We start from the raw sequence: 20521 nt of genomic DNA, 5'->3' as shown, positions 1-20521 counted from the left end.
GGCTGGTCAGTGTCAGCTATTGCTAATAATACAGCTGATCTGTAGGTGGCAGCACTTTGACATGTCTGCATGAAGCTCTCTTCAAAGGCCTGTGGAAAGAAGGCTCGAGACATAGGGAGAGCAGGAAGGTTATGTCTGTGAGTTCCCAGTGGAACCTCCCTCCCAACTCCCATTTGCCACTCTTCTGTTTTACATTCCATTTTTGTTTTAATAAGGGAGCTACCTTTGGTCTGGTCTCTTTTGGGGACAATGCTTTTATCTGTTTTTCCAATTATGTTTTTTCCCAGTTGCTCTTTTATAGTTAAACTTGGATAAGTATCTCTAGCGAGTACATACCTGCTGAGACTTTGCTATGTTCATAGGTTAGGATGACCAGGAATGATAGCTCTGGGGAGGTAACATTTGAATTGAGACCTGAATAAAGTTGGCTATAAATCAGGGAAATGTGTGTTCAGGCAGAGGGAAGAGAAGATCCTGAGAGAAACTGAGCTTCACTTGTTTGAGAATCAGCAAGAAGGCCAGTGTGGCTACTGAAAGTGGAAATTCAAGGTGAGGTCAGATAAATAGGCAGAGATCAAATCATGTAGGACCTTGTTGGTTGTTGCAAGCGGTGAGATTTTATTCTAAGTGCGATCAGGAGCCCCTGGCTGATTTTTTGCAGATAAGTAAAGGATCTTTGTTTAAAGGTCACTCTGAGTGCTATGTGGACAGTGAGGATAAGAATGAAAGCAGGAAGACTAATGAGAGGACTACTTCAGAAGTTCACACTAGAGATAACAGTGACTTGGAATTGGGTTTAATATGTGGAGGTGATGAAAACAGGTAATATTTTGAAGGTAGATTTAATACCTTCATAATGGAGTTGTTTTGAAGATTGGCAATAGAGGCCTCAGGGTTTGGAAGGCTGGAGAAGGAAGTCAAGAGTTATGTATTTGATATGCTCATTAGATATCCATGTGGTAAAGTTAGATAAGCATTTGGAAGCCTGTGGGTGGAGGGGATAGTCAGGACTGAAGAGATAAATACAGGATTAATCTCTGTACTGAGGAACTGAATGAGATTATGGAGCGAATTGGTTTAGCTGGAAGGCAAGGTACAGTTCAAGGACTGAACCATGGGGTGTTCCAACATTCAGTCAGGAACAATCTAGCAAAGGAAATTGAGGACTAACCCGAGTAACCTGTGACCTAGGAAGAAGGAATGCAGTGTATTGGAAGCCAGCTGACAAAAGGATGAAGCAGTTAACTCAGAGAGATAATGCTAAGAGTTCAAGTAAGAGGAAGGCTGAAAACTGGCTATTGGATTTGGCAAGGTGAAGGGTGTTGGTGACCCTGACAAGGTGGGTTTGGAAATGAGAGGAACAAAAACCTCATTGGAGAGTATTTAAGAGAGTGAGAAAGAAGTAAGTCAACAATAAAAACTAGAGTGGGACAGTGAATTAACTCACCAGGCACTGTTGAAGGCCCATTTGAGGAGCCCTCAAAGTTACAAATAGAGTTTACAAATATTTTAGAAGGTTTTAAGAACACTGTAATAATTAGGGGAAAGAAATGTGATTACAGTTTGTATATGCAGTATTAGTTCAACTACATAAAAATCCATGGAACAAATTTAGGAAGGAAATATGGCAAAATGTTAATTGTGGTGGTAGGAGAGAAAGAAAAGCAAAAGGTATAGACAGGAAGCGTGCATACCTCTTGAGAAGTGTTACCACTCTCCTGTCCACTGCAGCTCCTGTCCACTGCAGGGTGAACCACAGAATCAGGAGAGCTTTTTGTTTTGTTTTGTTTTGTTTTCAAAGGAGAATCTTTAAAATGGTGGTAGGCTGGGCATGATGGCTCAAGCCTGTAATCCCAGCACTTTGGGAGGCTGAGGTGGGTGAATTGCTTGAGCCCAGGAGTTCGGGACCAGCCTGGGCAACACAGCAAAACCCCATCTCTACTTAAAATAAAAATTAGCAGGGTATTATGGCATATGCCTGTGGTCCTAGCTACTTTGGAGACTGAGGTGGGAGGATCATTTGAGCCCTGAGGTCGAGGTTGCAGTGAACCATGATCACGCCACTGCATTTCAGCCTGGGCAACAGCAAGACCACGTCAAAAAAAAAAGAGAAAGAAAAGGAAAGGAAAAGGGAAAGGGAAAGGAAAGGAGAGAAAGGGAAAGAAAGAAAGAGAGAGAGAGGAAGGAAGGAAAGAAAGGAAGGAAAGGAAAGGAAGAAAGCTGGAGGGGTGGTATAAAGGTAAATGATCTGGTAACTTAAGTGGTGGTGGTCAAAAAGGACGGTTGCTTGAAATTGTGCTTTAAGAGGTGTTATTGGTAATAACATCCTTTGACATTATGTATTATGTTAGTACAAGTTGTGCTAATCATTGTTGAAAAGAGACTATTATGGATTTGGCAATTGGGGGTAGAAAACATGATGTTTGGGAATGAAATGTTTAGAATATAAATAAATGGTCCTAATGTTGTAGGAATAGTGAAAGATGTAAATAAATTTAGCTTGCCTTTTTCCCAAGGGGGTCTCATGTTTTAAGCCTTCAGTGTTCTTTGGTGATGGATTTTAAGAATAGGCATATTTCAAAAATTTTAATTGAAGTAAACAGTGCTAGAATTACTGAAAAAAGTTATGTGGATGTTTTTAGTTTTGGTATTTAAACATAAATGCTGATCACTTTTCCAAGTGTTATGGTAAAACTAATTCAAGTGTAATAGGCGTCTTAGTTCATATTGTGTTACTATCAAGGATACCCTAGGCTGGGTAATTTATAAAGACCAGAGGTTTATTTGGCTCGTGGTTCTGCAGGTTGTACAAGAAGCATGGCACCTCTTGTCTGTTTGGCTTCTGGTGAGGACCTCAGGCCACTTCCATTCATGATGGAAGGTGAAGGGGAGCCAGTGTGTGCAGAGATCACATGGTGAGAGAGGGGAAAGGTGACAGGCTTTTTTTTTTTTTAAACAGCTCTCTTGAGAACTAGTAGAGCGAGGGCTCAGTCATCCTTGAGGGAGGGCATTAATCTGTTCTCTGGGGACCAGCCCCCATGACCCAAGCACCTCCCACTAAACCCCATCTCCCAGGACGCCATACTGGGAACTAAATTTCAAGATGAGATTTGGTGGGTATAAACCACATCCAAACCATAGCAGATGATATTTCATGTTGTATATCCATCAATATAGTTAGAGTATTGTCATGGCATGTCTGATAAATCAAATGTTGTGGAAAGAAAGTCAGGCTAACACCTACAGATACAAAATGGATTTTGGCTGAGGTTGAGTGTATAACCTGAAAATATGGGAATCAGTGAATAAATCCTGTAATGGTGAAGACTGCACCTATCGATAGAACATGTTAGAAATGTGCTACAGCATACTATGTATCATGAGGATTGATGTCTGCTGATGAGTTTGAACAGTTCCTGTTAGGCCTCCAACTGTCAGCAGAAAAATAAAGCCTAAACCTCATAATATAGCTGGAGATCATTTAATATTACCTCCCTGTGGGGTTGCTAGTCAGTTAAATACTTTAACTCCTGTCGGAATAGCAATAATTATAGTAGCTAGTGTGAAATACATTCTGGTATCAATGTCTGTTCCTGCTGTAAATATATTGTAGTCTCATACGATAAAGCTTATGAGCTAAATTGATATTATGGGTCATATTTTTTTTTTTTTTTTTTTTGAGATGGAGTCTCGCTCTGTCACCCAGGCTGGAGTGCAGTGGCCAGATCTCAGCTCACTGCAAGCTCCGCCTCCCGGGTTTACGCCATTCTCCTGCCTCAGCTTCCCGAGTAGCTGGGACTACAGGCGCCCGCCACCTCGCCCGGCTAGTTTTTTGTATTTTTTAGTAGAGACGGGGTTTCACCGGGTTAGCCAGGATGGTCTCGATCTCCTGACCTCGTGATCCGCCCGTCTCGGCCTCCCAAAGTGCTGGGATTACAGGCTTGAGCCACCGCGCCCAGCCATGGGTCATATTATTTCTATATAATCAAATGGTTCTTTTTTTTCCAGAATAATAGGTAACAATATGTGAGATTATTCCAAAACCTGTAAAATAAGAATGTACACTTTTGGATAGACAAAAATATCAGAATAAATGTTGGTCTAAAAGTGGATCTCCTCCTCCAGCTAGATCAAAAAAAGTGTATTAAGGTTATGGTCTGTCAGCAGTATGGTGATGCTGGTTGCTAGTACTGGGAGAGAGAGTAATAAAAGCACAGCTGCAATTAATAGTGGTGTCTGGTATTAGATATGGCTGGTGGCTTTATATTTATAATTGTAATAAAATCAGTAGCTCTTAAAATTAGTGAAACACCTGCAAAATGTAATGAGAAAATGGTAAGATCTGCAGAGGCTTCTGCATGTACTAGATCAGACCATCTTGAGTTATTTTATATGGTGAAAGGTAGGGGTCCAGTTTCGTTCTTCTGCACATGGCTAGCCAGTTATCCCAGCACCATTTATTGAGTAGGGAATCCTTTCCCCATTGGTTAAGGCTCACCTGTTTTCCGGTGTCACAGTACTGCTGCTTCCTGTAGAAGGGGCCTCCTCCACAGGGCCTGTGTGATTGGGTGTTGCGCTGGTGTCAGCTGGTTGGGTTGGTCTGACCTCAGGCCCTGGGGGAAACGGTCAGATGCCAGCAGAGTTGGAATGGGGCAAGTAGTTCCCCAGTTACCAGGCCCCTAGCTGGCCCACTGGACAGCCTGTGAGACCTGAAGGGGCTGGACTGCAGTCGTGCTAGCCCAGAGTTCAGGTGCTGGCTTTGATGCAGGTAGGCGGGACAGGTTGGTTTCCAGGTCACTGGTCAAACTCTCATGCAGGGTCCTACAGAACGCTTAGGTGGTGGGAGCCCAAGGGAATATCAAGGTATGTGGGGTTTGGATTTTCAGAAGGGCTCTGGGCTGCAGGTGAAATGTCCAGGTGGGGGCAGGGCGGCTGTGCTGTGGGCCTTTCACTGAAGAGGGCAGGACTCCTGCAATAGAGACTGGCAGCTGCCGGGCACGTGGCGCGCTTGCATTTCCCTCCCTTCCAAACAATGCCGAACTTCACTGTTGAGGGCATGCAGAGGTGCGAGGTGTTATCTGTTACCTCTGGGAGTTTTGCCCCAGAGGAACACAGAACCGCAGACCACCGCAGAGTTTAGGCGGAGGTGCCGTTGCTGCAGAGGTGCGGTTGCTGCGCTGGAAGACGGAGCTGGTGAGCCTTAACCGCCTCAGAGGAGGTAGGGCAGGGGTTGCATGGTCTGCTATCTGGGAGGTTCCTGGGGAAATGCGGAGCCTGCCTGCAGAGTTCTTGTGGAGAGGGTCGCTATGCTGCAGAGCTCAGGCGGGAGCAGGGTGGAGCCGAGCCTTGCCTGGCGAGGAGGGACTGGGCAGTCTGACCGCCCCTCAGCACTGTGACTGCAGCTTCCGCTGGGGTTATGGCAGCTGGCACCGAGCTGCCCAGGGATCTGGGGCTTGTGGTGCTCCACATGGGCTTGAGCAGTGCCTCTGCAAAAACTCTCGGTGGCTTTCTGTGTTGGTCTCGTGGCCCAGGGGTGGGAGTTGGCAGGTCCTCCTGTGCCCAGGATTGCAAAGGGCCACGTAGGAAGTGTGGTTCCCCCAGGGACACTCACTCTCCCACCGTTTAACCATGTTAGGGAGCTTCACCCACTCCATGCCAGTCCCAGGAAGGTGGCTGCCTGGCTTCTCTCTTCTCTGTTCTCTGGGAGTCCCCTGGCGTCTGTGGTAAATCCTGACATGGTCTTTTAGACCAGCGCTACCCCAACCTTTTTGGCACCAGGGACCGGTTTCATGGGACACAGTATTACCGGCCGGGGGACGCGGGGCGAGAGGGGAAGGGCAGACTGGTTTTGGGATGAAACTGTTCTACCTCAAATCATCAGGCATTAGATTCTCATAAGGAGCCCGCAACCTAGATCCGTCCTATGCACAGTTTACTACAGGGTTCGAGCTCCCGTGAGAATCTCAAGCTGCCGCTGATCGGACCGCTGATCTGAGCTCAGGTGGTGATGCTCACCCACTGCTCACCTCCTGCCGTGCAGCTCGGTTCCTCAGAGGCTGCCAAACAATACGGGTCTGTGGCCCGGGGTTGGGGATCCGTGTCTTAGATGATCCACTTAAAGAGACAGTATTTACTTGCGACTTTGTTTCCTCTCCCTGAGAGTGGTGCATACTAGCTGCTTCTAGTCAGCCATCTTGAGTGCCCCCCTAGAGTTACATTTAAATTTACATTAAGGTTAAAATTTGAGTAAATTTAAAGTTGAACTGAAATTCTGTTCTGAATAGCCAGCTATCACCAGGTTTTCATCTCTACTCATGGATCTTCTCGCTATTTTGCTGCATATGAGTCAGTCTGTGGGTAGCTTGTCTAGTTTTGGGTTTTTTAGCTAAAGTTCTCTTTGTAAAATTGTTGTTCATTCGTTACATAAAAGGTATAAAGGATTAGTTTTGCTTTTTTCGTCCTTAAAATTATTCTTTAATCTTTGCAATATGGTACTTTTTCTGTAGCACCTGAAGAAATTCCTTTCTCCTATACCTTATGTTGTGAGTAAATGTTTTGGTCTAAATAAATATAATTGTTAGCTTCTGTTGATTTGGGGGTAGGTCTGGTTCAAAGTGGTCAAATCAATATGAAATCTTCCAGATGTAGGCTGAGTTTAATAAACACTTTGGTTTATTAAAGCATATAGTATGTTTACTTTGTTATGACTCACCTCCTCATATATAAATTTATATTAATTATAAATTTGGATATATTGAAATATTTGAGGAGGGTGATGGATGGGTGTGTGCGTGCTTCATGGCCCTATTCAATTAAGCTCTCTGGTCTTAATTTACTATGAAATTTTCCTTTCGCCTCAAATTTCATAAAGTTTGTTGTGGGTGGAATGTTCTTTAATTAGAAAATATAGCCCATTTCTTTGTGTCTTATAAGCTGCACCATGACCTAATGTTTTCATGTAAATACTTGGGTTTAATACCTTTTAAGGTTTTGCAGAAGATGACAGTGTATAGGCTGAATTAGCAAGACATAGTGAGGTTTATTGGGGTTTACTGATTACAAAAAAGGGATATAAGCACTGCCAAGTCCTTTGTGTTTTAAGCTGTTGCTGGTAGTACTCTGGTGAATAACTTTGTTAATTTAATTAAGTTTATGGCTATGCATAGTAGGATATTTCTTCTCAGTTTGGGTCTTAGCTATCATGTATTCAGAATATATTAAATCACTTTCATTGTTTATTTTTATATTAGCTGTAGCTTTTTATGACCTAGTTAAGGTATAACTTTGTTTATAATCTTAAACATGTTTTATGCTGAGTTTTATTAATTTGGGTTAGTCATATGACTGCAAGCATGAAATTTTACCAACCCTAAGGAAAATTAATATAACTTAGTCAACCTTTGGTTAACTGCTTAATTTTTATCATTGCTGTTTTCTGTGGCTGTATTGGTAGAGTAAGGTTTTATGAGCTGCTAATTAGTGTGCCTGAGGCCTGCTCTTTTTGGTTTTTGTTGATCTAGAGGACATTCTCACTAGAATGCAGATAGTTGCAAGAGTTACTAAAAATGAAGAGGTCAGGACTAAACCTATTTGTTTATAGAATTATATGAACTCATTTAGGCATTGTCAGTGCCTTGCGTTGCGAATTAAGCTACATTAGCTTATATGTAGGAAATTCCCTCTCAAGAAGAAATGGCCAAGTTTAAGTGCTGTGTCAGTATTGGTGGATGTTTTAGTAAATTTAGTAAAAAAACAAACTTTTAACCCAGAAAACCTAATTTTTAATTTACTTTTTGGATTTTGATAAATTCTTTAGGAGTTGGGCTAAAACTTAGTTCTAGATGAACTGTGTGTGTATGTATGTGTGTGTGTATGTGTATGTGTGTGTGTGTGTGTATGTATGCCTTACCTGTAGTTAATAAATATAAGATTTCCTGTTTTGAGGTTTGGCAAGAATAAAAGCCTTATATCCACAAGTAGTACAATAGCTTGAGATTGTGGAGTTAATTAACGTGAAATCGTGTGTACATGTTTGTGTCATGTTTTTTACTATGTCCACTGAACATGGAGTAATTAAACTTTATGGTTTCACTGTAGAGAAAGACTATTCAATTTCAGCTCAGCTACAGTTTGCTTTATTGTATCAAGTCCATGACAGCCATGTTGGATCGTAACATTCCCTAAATTAAAAAATACCAAGTGTGTGACACCACCACAGTGATGTGTGATCATGGACTGGTTAGCCATTAGTCCATCAAGATGTCTTATTAAAGAGGAATGAATGGGCAATCTTAAGTCCGTGACCGTGAAGTAAGAACCAGATGGCAGGCGTAGTTTCATCCAAGTTTCATGGGCCCAGAACGAGAAGTGGGACACGTCTCAAGCAAGTTGCTGGTTTCTTTTTTTTTTTTTTTTTTTTGAGACGGAGTCTCACGCTGTTGCCCAGGCTGGAGTGCAGTGGCGCGATCTCGGCTCACTGCAAGCTCCGCCTCCTGGGTTCACGCCATTCTCCTGCCTCAGCCTCCTGAGTAGCTAGGACTACAGGCGCCCGCCACCGCGCCCGGCTAATTTTTTGTATTTTTAGTAGAGACGGGGTTTCACTGTGGTCTCGATCTCCTGACCTTGTGATCCGCCCGCCTCGGCCTCCCAAAGTGCTGGGATTACAGGCTTGAGCCACCGCGCCCGGCCTACAAGTTGCTGGTTTCTTGAAGCTTGGTACTAAAGAAATCCTGTTGGCGGTAATAAGCTTGTTGTCAAGGATTGATTTGTCTGAATGTACTGTGAATAATCAATAATTTCATGTCTTGTGTAAAATAAAGGATTTAATATATCGAACAGTATTTGTATTGGTAAATCTGACATATGTGGGTATGCCATTCAATGTGTTAAGCACTGTTTGTAATTTCATGTATATGCTTATATGCATGGGGAGTGGATCTTAATGTGTGATTACACATGCATATACAATGTATAATCAAGCATAATAGTACTAGTACATTATTAGGAAAAGCACATAATGCATCCATAGTTAGGTTTTATGTTTATTTTCTCAGTACTGACATAGCATTTAACAGTAATTTTTCTCAAGTAGAAGAGTCAGGTTACAGTTTAAGTGGAATTTCAGCTTTAGAACCCTGAGACTTGAGGTTCTAGTTTTGTTATTTGAGGTGTTGTATTGTTAGGTTTGTTAATAGAGTAATTTATAATTATGTGAATAATGGGTTATGATGAAGTGGAGGTGATTTTTGATTTGAAAATTTAAAGGATTGGGTAATTTTTGAGGGTGAAGAGTTTGGACTTCTTCAGGAAATTTCTATAGGTATAACAGTATTATATAGTTATGAAGGCTGATTCATGGTTGTGGTCAGTTGATCTTTATTTGTTGGTATCTTTATTGTTCCTGAGATTACTCTGGGAAATTAGATAGCTAGGAGTGTAGCCAATAAAAGTGAGATAAGGAAGGAGAAGAAAATAATTAGGAGATGGTTATTGAAACTATCATTTAGAAGTGAGAAATGATTTTTAGAGTGACTTTTTCTAGTCAAATCTAGTAAAACTGGTGCTATGTTTTGGTTTGTTGAAAGGTTTAGGTATGGTGATAAACCGTGAACAACTGTTGGGAAGGAACCTAGAAGGTTGGAAAATTTGTATATGTATGAGGATTCAAATTTAAGATTTTATGTTATTAGTTGAGTTCTAATGTTATAATGAAACTTAAGGTAGTTAAAGCATGAGCTAAGAGTTTTAGGTAGAATGGCATAGTCATCTGAGGAATAGTTACGGGAATAATATTTTTGGAGATAAAAAAAATTCAGTGGGCCGGGCACGGTGGCTCACTCCTGTAATCCCAGCACTTTGGGAGGCCAAGGCAGGTGGATCACGAGTTCAGGAGATCGAGACCATACTGGCTAACATGGTGAAACCCTGTCTGTACTAAAAAAATTACAAAAAATTAGCCGGGCATGGTGGCGGGCGCCTATAGTCCCAGCTACTCGGGAGGCTGAGGCAGGAGAATGGCGTGAACGTGGGAGGTGGAGTTGGCAGTGAGCTGAGATAGCGCCACTGCACCCCAGCCGGGGTGACAGAGTGAGACTCTGTCTCAAAATAAATAAATAAATAAATTAGTGAAAATAATACTGATTGCAAGACATTTAATTGAACTAGCTAGGAGGGGGATTGTTTTTGTTGATTTGACTTAAAGTTGAAAAGCAGAGTTGTCCCAGGATTGTAAAGAAAATAATTTGAGTACTATAGACAGCTCTTAGGGAGATGACAATAAGCATGATTTAAAGGGCTCAGGTGTTGGCATACTGTGTTTGCTGTTTTAATAATTAAATCTTTGGAGCAGAAGCCTTTAAGGAAGGGCATACCTATTAAGTGTAGGCTTCTGAAAATGAGTAAGGACATGGTAAAGAGTATAGTTTTAAATAGGCCCCCTAGTTTTCTAGAATATTTTTCATCATTCAGGGTATGAATAATGGATCCAGAGCATAGAAAAAGTATGTTTCAGGAATACATGCATACAGATGTGAAGAAATGCTAAATGTGGTTGATTAATGCCACTAGTGACAATTAGGAGACCTAGGTTTGAGGTAGAAAAGGCAAATGATTTTTTTAAGTCTTATTTTGTGTTACGGCACAGATTGCTGTGAATGAAGTGGTAATACCACCTAAGCAGTTTTGTTATTTTCTTTTTTCTTTTTCTTTTTTTGAAACAGGATCTCATTCTGTTGCCCAGACTGGAGTGCAGTGGCAAAATCACGGCTCACTGCAGCCTCACGCTTTTGGGCTCAAGTGATCCTCCTACCTTAGCATCCTGAGTAGCTGGGACCACAGGTGTGCACCACCATGCATGGCTGATTTTATTTTATTTTATTTTATTTCTGTAGACACAAGGTCTGTGTCTACTGTGTTGCCCAGGCTGGTCTTGAACTCCTGGGTCCAAGCGATCCTCCTGACTCAGCCTCCCAAAGTCCTAGCATTACATTTGTGAACCACTGCACCCCACTGTGTTTTCTTTTCTATTAGTAAAGTGTATTAATAAGAAAATTCTTGTTACAACTATTGTGCTTGAATGAAGTAAGGCTAAAACTGGTGTCGAGCCCTCTGTCACTGATGGTAGTTATGGGTGAAAACCAAATTGGGCAGATTTACCAGTTGCTGCTGCCAGGAGAAGCCTAATTAATGAGAGAGTGTCAGGATTGGGGTTGAGTATGGACATTTTTTGGAATTCTTATGTGTTTGAGTGTAACAATCATGATGCTGATAATAGGAATCCAATATCTCCAATACTTGTATATAAAATTGCCTGGAGGCTGCTCTATTTGTGTCTGTTAGGCCATATCATCATCTAGTAAGTAAAAATGATATGATTTCTATTGTTTTTCATCCAATAAAGAGTTGGAAGAAAAAAAAAAGAGTTGGAAGAGGTTGGTGGCATTAGCTACTATTAGTATGGTTGTGAGGAATATAAGTATGGACTTAGGTAATTGATTAATATTTTGATCTGAAAGTATATATCACATTGAAGATTCTGTAATCAATCATGTGATGAAAGAAGTTACTGGTACAAATATTAGTCTAACTTGAAGCTGAATGTCAGTTTTAAAGTTTGAATAGTCATTCAATGTCAGTTTGAAATAATTATTTCTTGCCCTGAATGAATAAATATTGGGGTTGGAAATAGGCTGGTGGCAAATGAGTATTTTTTTTTAAATAGTTATAGTAATTGGTAAACATAAGTTGGTAAGTAAAATTATGATAGAAGAGAAGAAATTTATTTTATTCAAAGTTGCACCAATTTTTGGCTCCTAAGGTCAATAGATTACTTCTAACTTTTAAAAGTTCAGAAAGCCACATGGTTATATATGGAGGCATGAGTTAGCAGTTCTTGCATACTTTCTTAGTAAATCATCAGTTCCCCCTTATCTGCAGGGTATACATTCCAAGGCTCCCCCAGTGGATGCCTGAAACGAGAGCTAGTACTGAGCCATACATATAATGTGTTTTTTGAATCTGATAAAGGAGATAGCTACTGGGTGGTGACTAATAGGCAGATCCTTTTTGGATAATGGCAAAATTAGACAATATGCTCATCAAAGGGATGATTCATGTCTTGAGCAAGATGGAGTAGGATGGTGTGAGATTTCATCATGCTATTCAGAATGGCACAGTTTAAAACTTATGAATTGTTTATTTCTGGTATTTTCCATTTAATATTTTGGACCTCAGTTAACTATGAGTATCTGAAACCACACAAAGTAAAACCTTTGGAACTACTGTAAAGAGTTTTAAGTTTCTATATAAGATTCACAACTGAACATTTTATTTAAACTATATTTACAATATATGGGTCCTGGAATAATTTTGGAGTTAAGTGACAGGAGTAATAGAGGTAGAAGATGTATAAATATGAAAGTATTTTCTCATGTGAATAATGGTTTGATGTTATCAATGTGATATGTGAATTTTTCTCATTGTAATGTGATTGATAGAGGGACTATATGGCCATAATTAGTACATTAGTCCTATTTGGATAATGGCAAATTAGATCATAAAAATACTGATATAATTCCAAATAATTCTCCATTCAGGTTAATAGTTGCTAGTAAGGCTGTCAACTGCTAACTCAGGCCTCCATATAGAACAATGTGGCTTTCTGAACTTTTAAAGGTTAGAAGTAATCTGTTGGCCTTAGGAGCCAAAAAGTTGTTGCAAAAGGCTAGGTCAGTTAGGCTAGCCCATACTTATCATGTTTCTGTTAAAGGAAATAATGTCTGTAGTCTGCGAGCTAATAGTACAGATGCTTCTCAACATACGTTGGGGTTACTTCTGGATAATGTCAAAAATATTATAAGTCATTCTGTGTAACCCCGTTGGTAAGTCAAGAAGCATAATGAATGTGTATTGCTTTCTTACCATGGTAAATTTGAAAAATCGTAAGTCTAAGTATCATAAGTTGGGGAACCTTGTGTCTGGTTTGGCTATGGATTTGTTCATTGTTTGAATTTGGTTTTTGTTTGTTTGTTTTGAGATGAAGTCTCGCTCACCCAGGCTGGAGTGCAGTGGTGTGATCTCAGCTCTCTGCAACCTCCACTTTCTGAGTTCAAGCAATTCTTTTGCCTCAGCCTCCCAAGTAGCTGGGATTACAGGCACCTGCCACCATCCCCAGCTAATTTTTGTATTTTTAGCAGAGACGGAGTTTCACCATGTTGGCCAGGCTGGTCTCAAACCCCTGACCTGAGGTGATCCGCCCACCTCAGTCTCCCAAAGTGCTGGGATTACAGGCATGAGCCACCGTGCCAGAATCATAGTTTGAATTTGTAAGGCAAAATCATTTTGATGTTGTGTGGTCATGGGCAGTTATTAGGGCTGTGGCTCCTATAAAACTTCATGGCATTTGGATGAGAAACGCTATAATTAGTAATGCTGTATGAGCTACAGATGAATACTCAATGATTTTAAGTCTGTTTAGTATGAACAAATAGAATTTGTTATAATTATTCCTCACAGTGATATTAGAAATGGATAGGCTATATACTTTTAGATTTTAAATTAGGGTAATTTGTATTAGGCCACAGCCTATTAATTTTAGTAATGTGGCTACAAGAACTGTGGGTGCAGCATTCGGGGCTTCTACATATGCTTTTGGTAATCAAAGATGGAGGATATAAAGGGGTGAGTTTTTTTGGTTTTTTCTTTTTTTACTATGAATGCTATAATGCCTTCTATTTATACGAGACTATTCAGGAGTTTGGTAGTATTTGAATTCAATAGCAGGTTGATTGAATATTTAAATATTCATTAAAATATTTAATGAATCCATGGTGTTTTAGATATAGATTAATTCTATAAGTAGGGGTAAAGAGCCAATCAGTGTATAAAACAGGAAATGAAAGTCCTGTGTTTAATCATTCTGTTTGGCTTTCTCATTGGGTAATAACAATTAGAGTTTGAATTAGAGTTGCTTCAAGGAGACTATAGAATACAATTAGTTCTATGATGGTAAATGTCATGATTAGGAATATTTGTAGAAAAATTAACATTGAATTTTTTTTTGTATATCTGATTCCTTGGTGAGTTGGTGTTGACTTGCTATAATTATGTCTATCTTGGGAGAGGTTAGGTGAAGCAAGGCGGAGGGAAAGACATGAAGGAAAACATTGTTTCTGGCCAAGTAGCATGCTCAAAGTTTCAATAGGATCAAGAAGGTGAAGAAAATAATCAGAGTGGGGGCAGAAGTTGTAGAGGATTTTGTAGAAAGTACACGATGAATTCCAAAAGGCATAGTTTGGAGTGAAGTAGGACATGGATGGGATAAGTGAAGTAGGACATGGATGACCAAGGACCCAGGAAGCCAAGGCTTTTAAGAGTATTGAGATAAGTCAGAGATATCAGGCATTACAGGATTGGCCTCTAGTGGTCTTTTAGGGGAAGGTGGATGGTTATTCCTTTTATAAGTTAAGGATAGTAGGGCTATGACACTAAGAGCTTATGGAAATTGAGATCTCCATGGAGAAGCCAGCCTTAATAGCAGGATGTGGAGGTCTTACCAGCACCCAGAGCTGTGGAGGCTTTGCTTGTAAACTGCAGTGGGTGGAGTGGCTGTCTTAACAGAAGAGAGATTACTGGAACAGCATTGCTAGGAGCCTGGGATTGGGGACAGCTTCTCAGGAAGTGCAATGGTACATGAAGTTTCAGGTGAGCCCTGAAAGAATGAAAAGCAGGTAAGGAGACTGAGGGTGGAGAGAAGAGGGAAGAGCATTCCTAGCAGAAGTAACAGTGTACTGAAGACCATAGGAGGATGGAGCTTGGTGTATATGAGGTATTGAGAGAAGGCCTTCGCAGCTGGAGTCTAGTGAGGCAGAGGTGCCACAAGGGAGTTGGAGAGGCTGACAGGAGCCAGGCCAGGCAGAACCTGCTAGAGGTTGTGAATACGACCTAGAAGGTTATAAGCAGCACTTGTTGTTGTTTTTAATAAAACAGGAGATAAAATAACAAAATATGAATATATAATATAGCAAAGAGAATTTTATGACATCCTTGTTTTATGTTTGTGTGTGTACTCAGTCATAATATGTATTTCTTACTATGAGGTTGCAGTCAAAAGAAATTTGAAAAATACTGCAGAAGAGTTCAGATTTTATCCCCCAAATTTTTGCAGGCTGTTGAAGAATCTTAAGATGGTGACATAATGTGATTTTCATATTTACTATTCCATTCTGCTGCCAGATGGAGATTAGAACAAAGGATCTTGTAACATTACTGAGTAGGTTTTTGTTGTGGTTCAGGATGCTTTGGGGCCAGGCGCAGTGGCTCATACCTGTAATCCCAGCACTTTGGGAGGCCGAGGCAGGTGGATCACTTGAGACCAGGAATTTGAGACCAGCCTGGCCAATATAGTGAAGGCCCATCTCTACTAAAAATACAAAAATGAGCCAGGCATGGTGGTGCACACCTGTAATCCCAGCTACTCAGGAGGCTGAGGCAGAATTGCTTGAATCTGGAGGCGGAGGTTGCAGTGAGCTGAGATGGCGCCACTGCACTCCAGCCTGAATGATAGAGCGAGACTCTGTCTCGAAAAAAAAAAAAAAAAAAAAGATGCTTTGGGCTTCCTGAGTGTCAGCAGTGGTGTTGGTGATAAGGTAACAGATTCAACAGCTACTTAGGAGATACATTCAGTAGGACTTGATAGGGGCTAGAATAAAAGAAACTTCCTAAAATGAGGACTCCTTTTCAGACTCCATTTTGTTGTCTTCACTCATCACCCATTTTGCAGTTTTCCCTTTTTCCACCATATAGTTTTTCATTACTGACAATAAAAAGAGCTGCTAAATGTTAATTGAATACATTTTTATGTACTCCTCATTCTGGGTACAGTTCTGAGACTTTCGTATTCTAATCTTAACTTTTTCTTTATTTCTCTAGATTTCTGTGTAGCACCTTCCTGTGTTCTCATAGTACCTCCTACCCCAGAATCATATTAGATTTATATTTCTTCCCATTTTTATTAGGGCACCAGCACATAGGTAGCTGTTTTGGGTCCCAACTGAATTTATTTGATTCCTTATAGTGTTCGCTTAATCACCATAAGCCCATTGATTTATTTCAAAGTGTTTTATAAACCATATTGTTCTTCTATGAAAGAAACAAAATAAAAGCAGGGTCTTTTTCCATGATATGTTGCTGACATGAATTGGTGTTAAACTGAGCTGTGCTGTGCATATGGCAGGTGGGCGGGGGGTAGTTGCTTTTGTTTCTACAATTTCTTTTTGCTTTTCAGCAAAAGTGTGTTTTCTCAAGTTTCAGAGGCTTATTTCTAAAAGACTGTTTAAATTTGAACTTACTGATGTGTATTTATTTTTCTTCCCATTACCACCAGTCTCTGTTATTCTACAACCTATATACACAGTGGTCAGAGACCCTGTGCCTGCTGATCCAGTTACATCAGATAGGTTTCTCTGCATTTGAAAAGTACACTTGTTTCCCAACTTCTTTGTTCAGAATGATATAACACCTTTATTGTGTAAACTTTTCACTATTTACAGGACATTTTGAGGTACTTCTTTGGGAAATATAAGAACATTTGGCCTTAAGTAAGACATGGAAAGAAAGATGTGAAAAACTATTAAAGAAATAAAACATTGTATGTATACTGTGTTCTGGGGACTAGCTATATAATAAAACATTCATTTTCCCTCTACACATGTAGAGCTTGAGGAGTAGAAAGATCAACATAAATAAATGAAATTTTAGAATTGCAAAAATTCAAACAAGAATTAGGAATAAATTACAGGTATAGAAAATACATGGCATGGACCTAACTAAAGTGATCCAGGACAGTCTTTCTCAGCAGCTGACATTTAAGCTAGGACATTTCACACACAAAGGAGGTGGCCACTTTGACAGCATTCTTGGCAGATGGAACAGCATATGGAAAATCTAAAATGGGAAAGAATTTGACATGTTCTTGGAGCTTAAATCAGGCCAATAAGATTAGAACACTGTTCCTGAAGATAGCAGTGGCTCAAAATGAGGCTTAAAAGGTAATTTTGAAGAAGTTGGAGAAATTTAAGAAAGAATTGGATCATAAAAGGGGCTTATAGGCCATGAATAGTAATTTGGATTTTGTTCCAAGTACAAGGGTAAACCACTGAAAGATTATTAGCTCTATTCTCAAACTTTGTGTTGTATGAGAAGCATCTAAGGAGATTTATGAATAAAGGAACATTTACATTTTAAAAATTATTGACAAATATTGAATGCCAACAAATGTGTAAGTAATGATGTTAGGCACTAGAGATAAAGCAGTATATGAAATGAAGTCCCTGCTTTGATTAAGCATGGGACAGACAGACAGTAGTCAAACTTTAGAAATGGTACGTCCATTAGTGAAAAATGCAATATAGGTAAAATTGTGTGTTGGATATTTTGATAATGTGACAGCTGAGCAGAAAACTGAAATGAGGGAGCAAGCCATGCGTGTATCTAGAGGAAGGGCATTCTAAAAACAAAACTGTACACGGAGAGGCATATGCTTGACATTTTTTAACACCAAGGAAGCCATTATGACCAGAGCCAAATGAATAATTAGCGGAGTGGTAGGTGATGATATCAGAAAAGTGGCCAAGGGGGGAGATGACATAAGAGTGGTGGCCATGGGCAAGTTCGTGTAGGGTCTTGTGAGCCATATTAAGGACTTTGGATTTTATCCTGAGATGGCACACTATTAATGGGGAAGATTTTTAGCAGGGGAATCATAATATAAACCACATTTTGAAAGAATTCCTCTGGCTGCTGTATGAAGAATAGATCATAGAAGCAAGGATGAAAGCAGAGGAACCAGCTAAGAGGTTATGACAATGAGAGATGGGTGACTTGGCCTAGGATGGTGGTAGTGGAGGTGGTCAGATTCTTAATTTTGACAGGAGAGCTGATAGGATTTGTTGACAGATTGTATGTCCAGCTAGACATCTGTTTTCAAGAGGGTGTTTTTATTACTATTTTATAAGCCCCCTGGGTGTTTCTAAGCCACTCCAAAGTTTGAGAACCACTGACTTAACCTATTTTTCTAATTGCCTTCTTTCCTATAAGCTCTCCTTTTTCTTTATTCTCTCCTTGTGCCTTTAAAGAAAAATGGCACAAAATATTTCTGTACTGTTTAAGCCATTCTATTCTTATGAGAATTATTTTCATCTATCATTTTTACTATAGAATTTTTATTTCTCCTTGTAAACAAAAGCAGGAATTTGTTTTCTTGTTATTCTACAGACTTGGAATCTAGTCGTGCAACCAAAGAGTTATCTCCAGAAAAGGAAATTTATGAAATGGAATCACTCCAGTGGGAGAATATGGGGAAACTTATCAACCATCACCTTCAGTACAATGGTCTTGGAGACAATATGGAGTGCAAAGGCAACTTAGAGGGTCAAGAAGCAAGTCAGGAAGGGCTTTACATGTGTGTCAAAATTACCTGTGAAGAAAGGGCCACTGAAAGCCATTCAACCTCTTCTACTTTTCATCGGATAATTCCTACCAAGGAAAAATTGTACAAATGTAAGGAATGTAGACAAGGTTTCAGCTACCTGTCATGCCTTATTCAACATGAGAAAAATCATAATATAGAAAAATGCTCTGAAGTTAAGAAACATAGGAACACCTTTAGCAAAAAGCCAAACTATATGCAACATCAGAGAATTCAGACTGGTGAGAAACCTTATGAGTGTATGGAATGTGGAAAGGCCTTTAGTCGTAGTTCTGATCTCATTCAACATCAGAAAATTCATACTAATGAAAAACCTTATCAGTGTAACGCATGTGGGAAAGCTTTTATTCGTGGTTCACAGCTCACTGAACATCAGAGAGTTCATACAGGAGAGAAACCATATGAATGTAAGAAATGTGGAAAAGCCTTTAGTTATTGTTCACAATACACTCTTCATCAGAGAATTCATAGTGGTGAGAAACCCTATGAATGTAAGGATTGTGGGAAGGCCTTTATTCTTGGCTCTCAACTTACTTACCATCAGAGAATTCATAGTGGGGAGAAACCTTATGAGTGTAAGGAATGTGGAAAGGCCTTTATTCTTGGTTCACACCTTACATATCATCAGAGAGTTCATACTGGTGAAAAGCCTTACATATGTAAAGAATGTGGGAAAGCCTTTTTATGTGCCTCCCAACTGAATGAACATCAGAGAATTCATACAGGTGAGAAACCCTATGAATGTAAAGAATGTGGGAAGGCCTTTTTTCGTGGCTCACAACTTACTTACCACCTGAGAGTTCATTCAGGTGAGAGACCCTATAAATGCAAAGAATGTGGGAAAGCCTTTATTTCTAATTCGAATCTTACTCAACATCAAAGAATTCATACCGGAGAGAAGCCCTACAAATGTAAGGAATGTGGAAAGGCCTTTATTTGTGGCAAACAACTTAGTGAACATCAGAGAATTCATACAGGTGAGAAACCCTTTGAATGTAAGGAATGTGGAAAGGCCTTTATTCGTGTTGCCTATCTTACTCAACATGAGAAAATTCATGGTGAGAAACACTATGAATGTAAGGAATGTGGGAAGACTTTTGTTCGTGCTACACAACTTACATATCATCAAAGAATTCATACAGGTGAAAAGCCCTACAAATGTAAGGAATGTGACAAGGCCTTTATATATGGCTCACAACTCAGTGAACATCAGAGAATTCATAGAGGTGAAAAACCTTATGAATGTAAACAATGTGGGAAGGCTTTTATTCGTGGCTCACACCTTACTGAACATCTGAGAACTCATACTGGAGAGAAACCCTATGAATGTAAGGAATGTGGGAAGGGCTTTAGTCGTGGCTCAGAACTTACTCTGCATCAAAGGATCCATACTGGTGAGAAACCCTATACATGTGGCCAGTGTGATAAAGAGTTTAGACGTCCTTCACAACTTACTCAACATATAAGGCTTCATAATTGAGAAAGCCTTGAATGTGATTAAATATAAGAAAATCTTCATCATCTATTTCATATCTATACTGAATGTGGGACATCCTTTTGCTTCTGCTCAGAATCTACTCATTCTTAGAAGGCCTGTATTAACATGGATGCAGAATAATTTTAGAAACCCCTTATAAATAATTAACATCTCTATAAACCCTAGAATTTAATGCTGAATTATATCCTTTATTAAGCATCATCTCCATTTCACCATATCCTAACTGAAATCAGATATATTTGTGTGTTTTTTTCTATTTGTAAAATACTGTAATTGTATTACAATGACTAAATTATAATTAAATACATATAATTCCCTTTGGATGGTATCTGATGTTTATTTTTTAAATGATTGCCATTATCATCATTACATAGTGTTAGAGAACTCAAATGGTGGGAATAGTTTATGATTACAATTAAAAGATGCAACCATTCTCTTATCATGTATCCCTTTTAGAACAACAGATACTTTATTTTAGAACAAAACCTTTTGAGTATAGTAAAGGTATGAAGAACTTCAGAGCATATCAGTTTTGCAGC

General features: G+C 39.6%; 1 protein-coding gene across 3 annotated transcripts in view; it reads left to right on the top strand.

Annotated features, from left to right (window-relative positions):
- ZNF571 (zinc finger protein 571) overlaps window positions 1–20303 on the top strand; it is a 32144-nt gene extending 11841 nt beyond the window's left edge. For all 3 annotated transcript variants that reach the window (XM_015441217.3, XM_005589038.4, XM_005589037.4), the window contains exon 5: window positions 18271–20303. In XM_015441217.3, the coding sequence (XP_015296703.3) occupies window positions 18271–19964 (1694 nt within the window). In that variant the 3' untranslated portion in view covers window positions 19965–20303. The remainder of the gene's footprint in view (window positions 1–18270) is intronic.
- The last annotated feature ends 218 nt before the right edge of the window (window positions 20304–20521 follow it).

Source organism: Macaca fascicularis, chromosome 19, assembly GCF_037993035.2.
Source record: "Macaca fascicularis isolate 582-1 chromosome 19, T2T-MFA8v1.1".
NCBI lineage: Eukaryota > Metazoa > Chordata > Mammalia > Primates > Cercopithecidae > Macaca > Macaca fascicularis.
The sequence above is the reverse complement of the archived record's forward strand: the minus strand, read 5'-3'. Positions and strand labels throughout refer to the sequence as shown.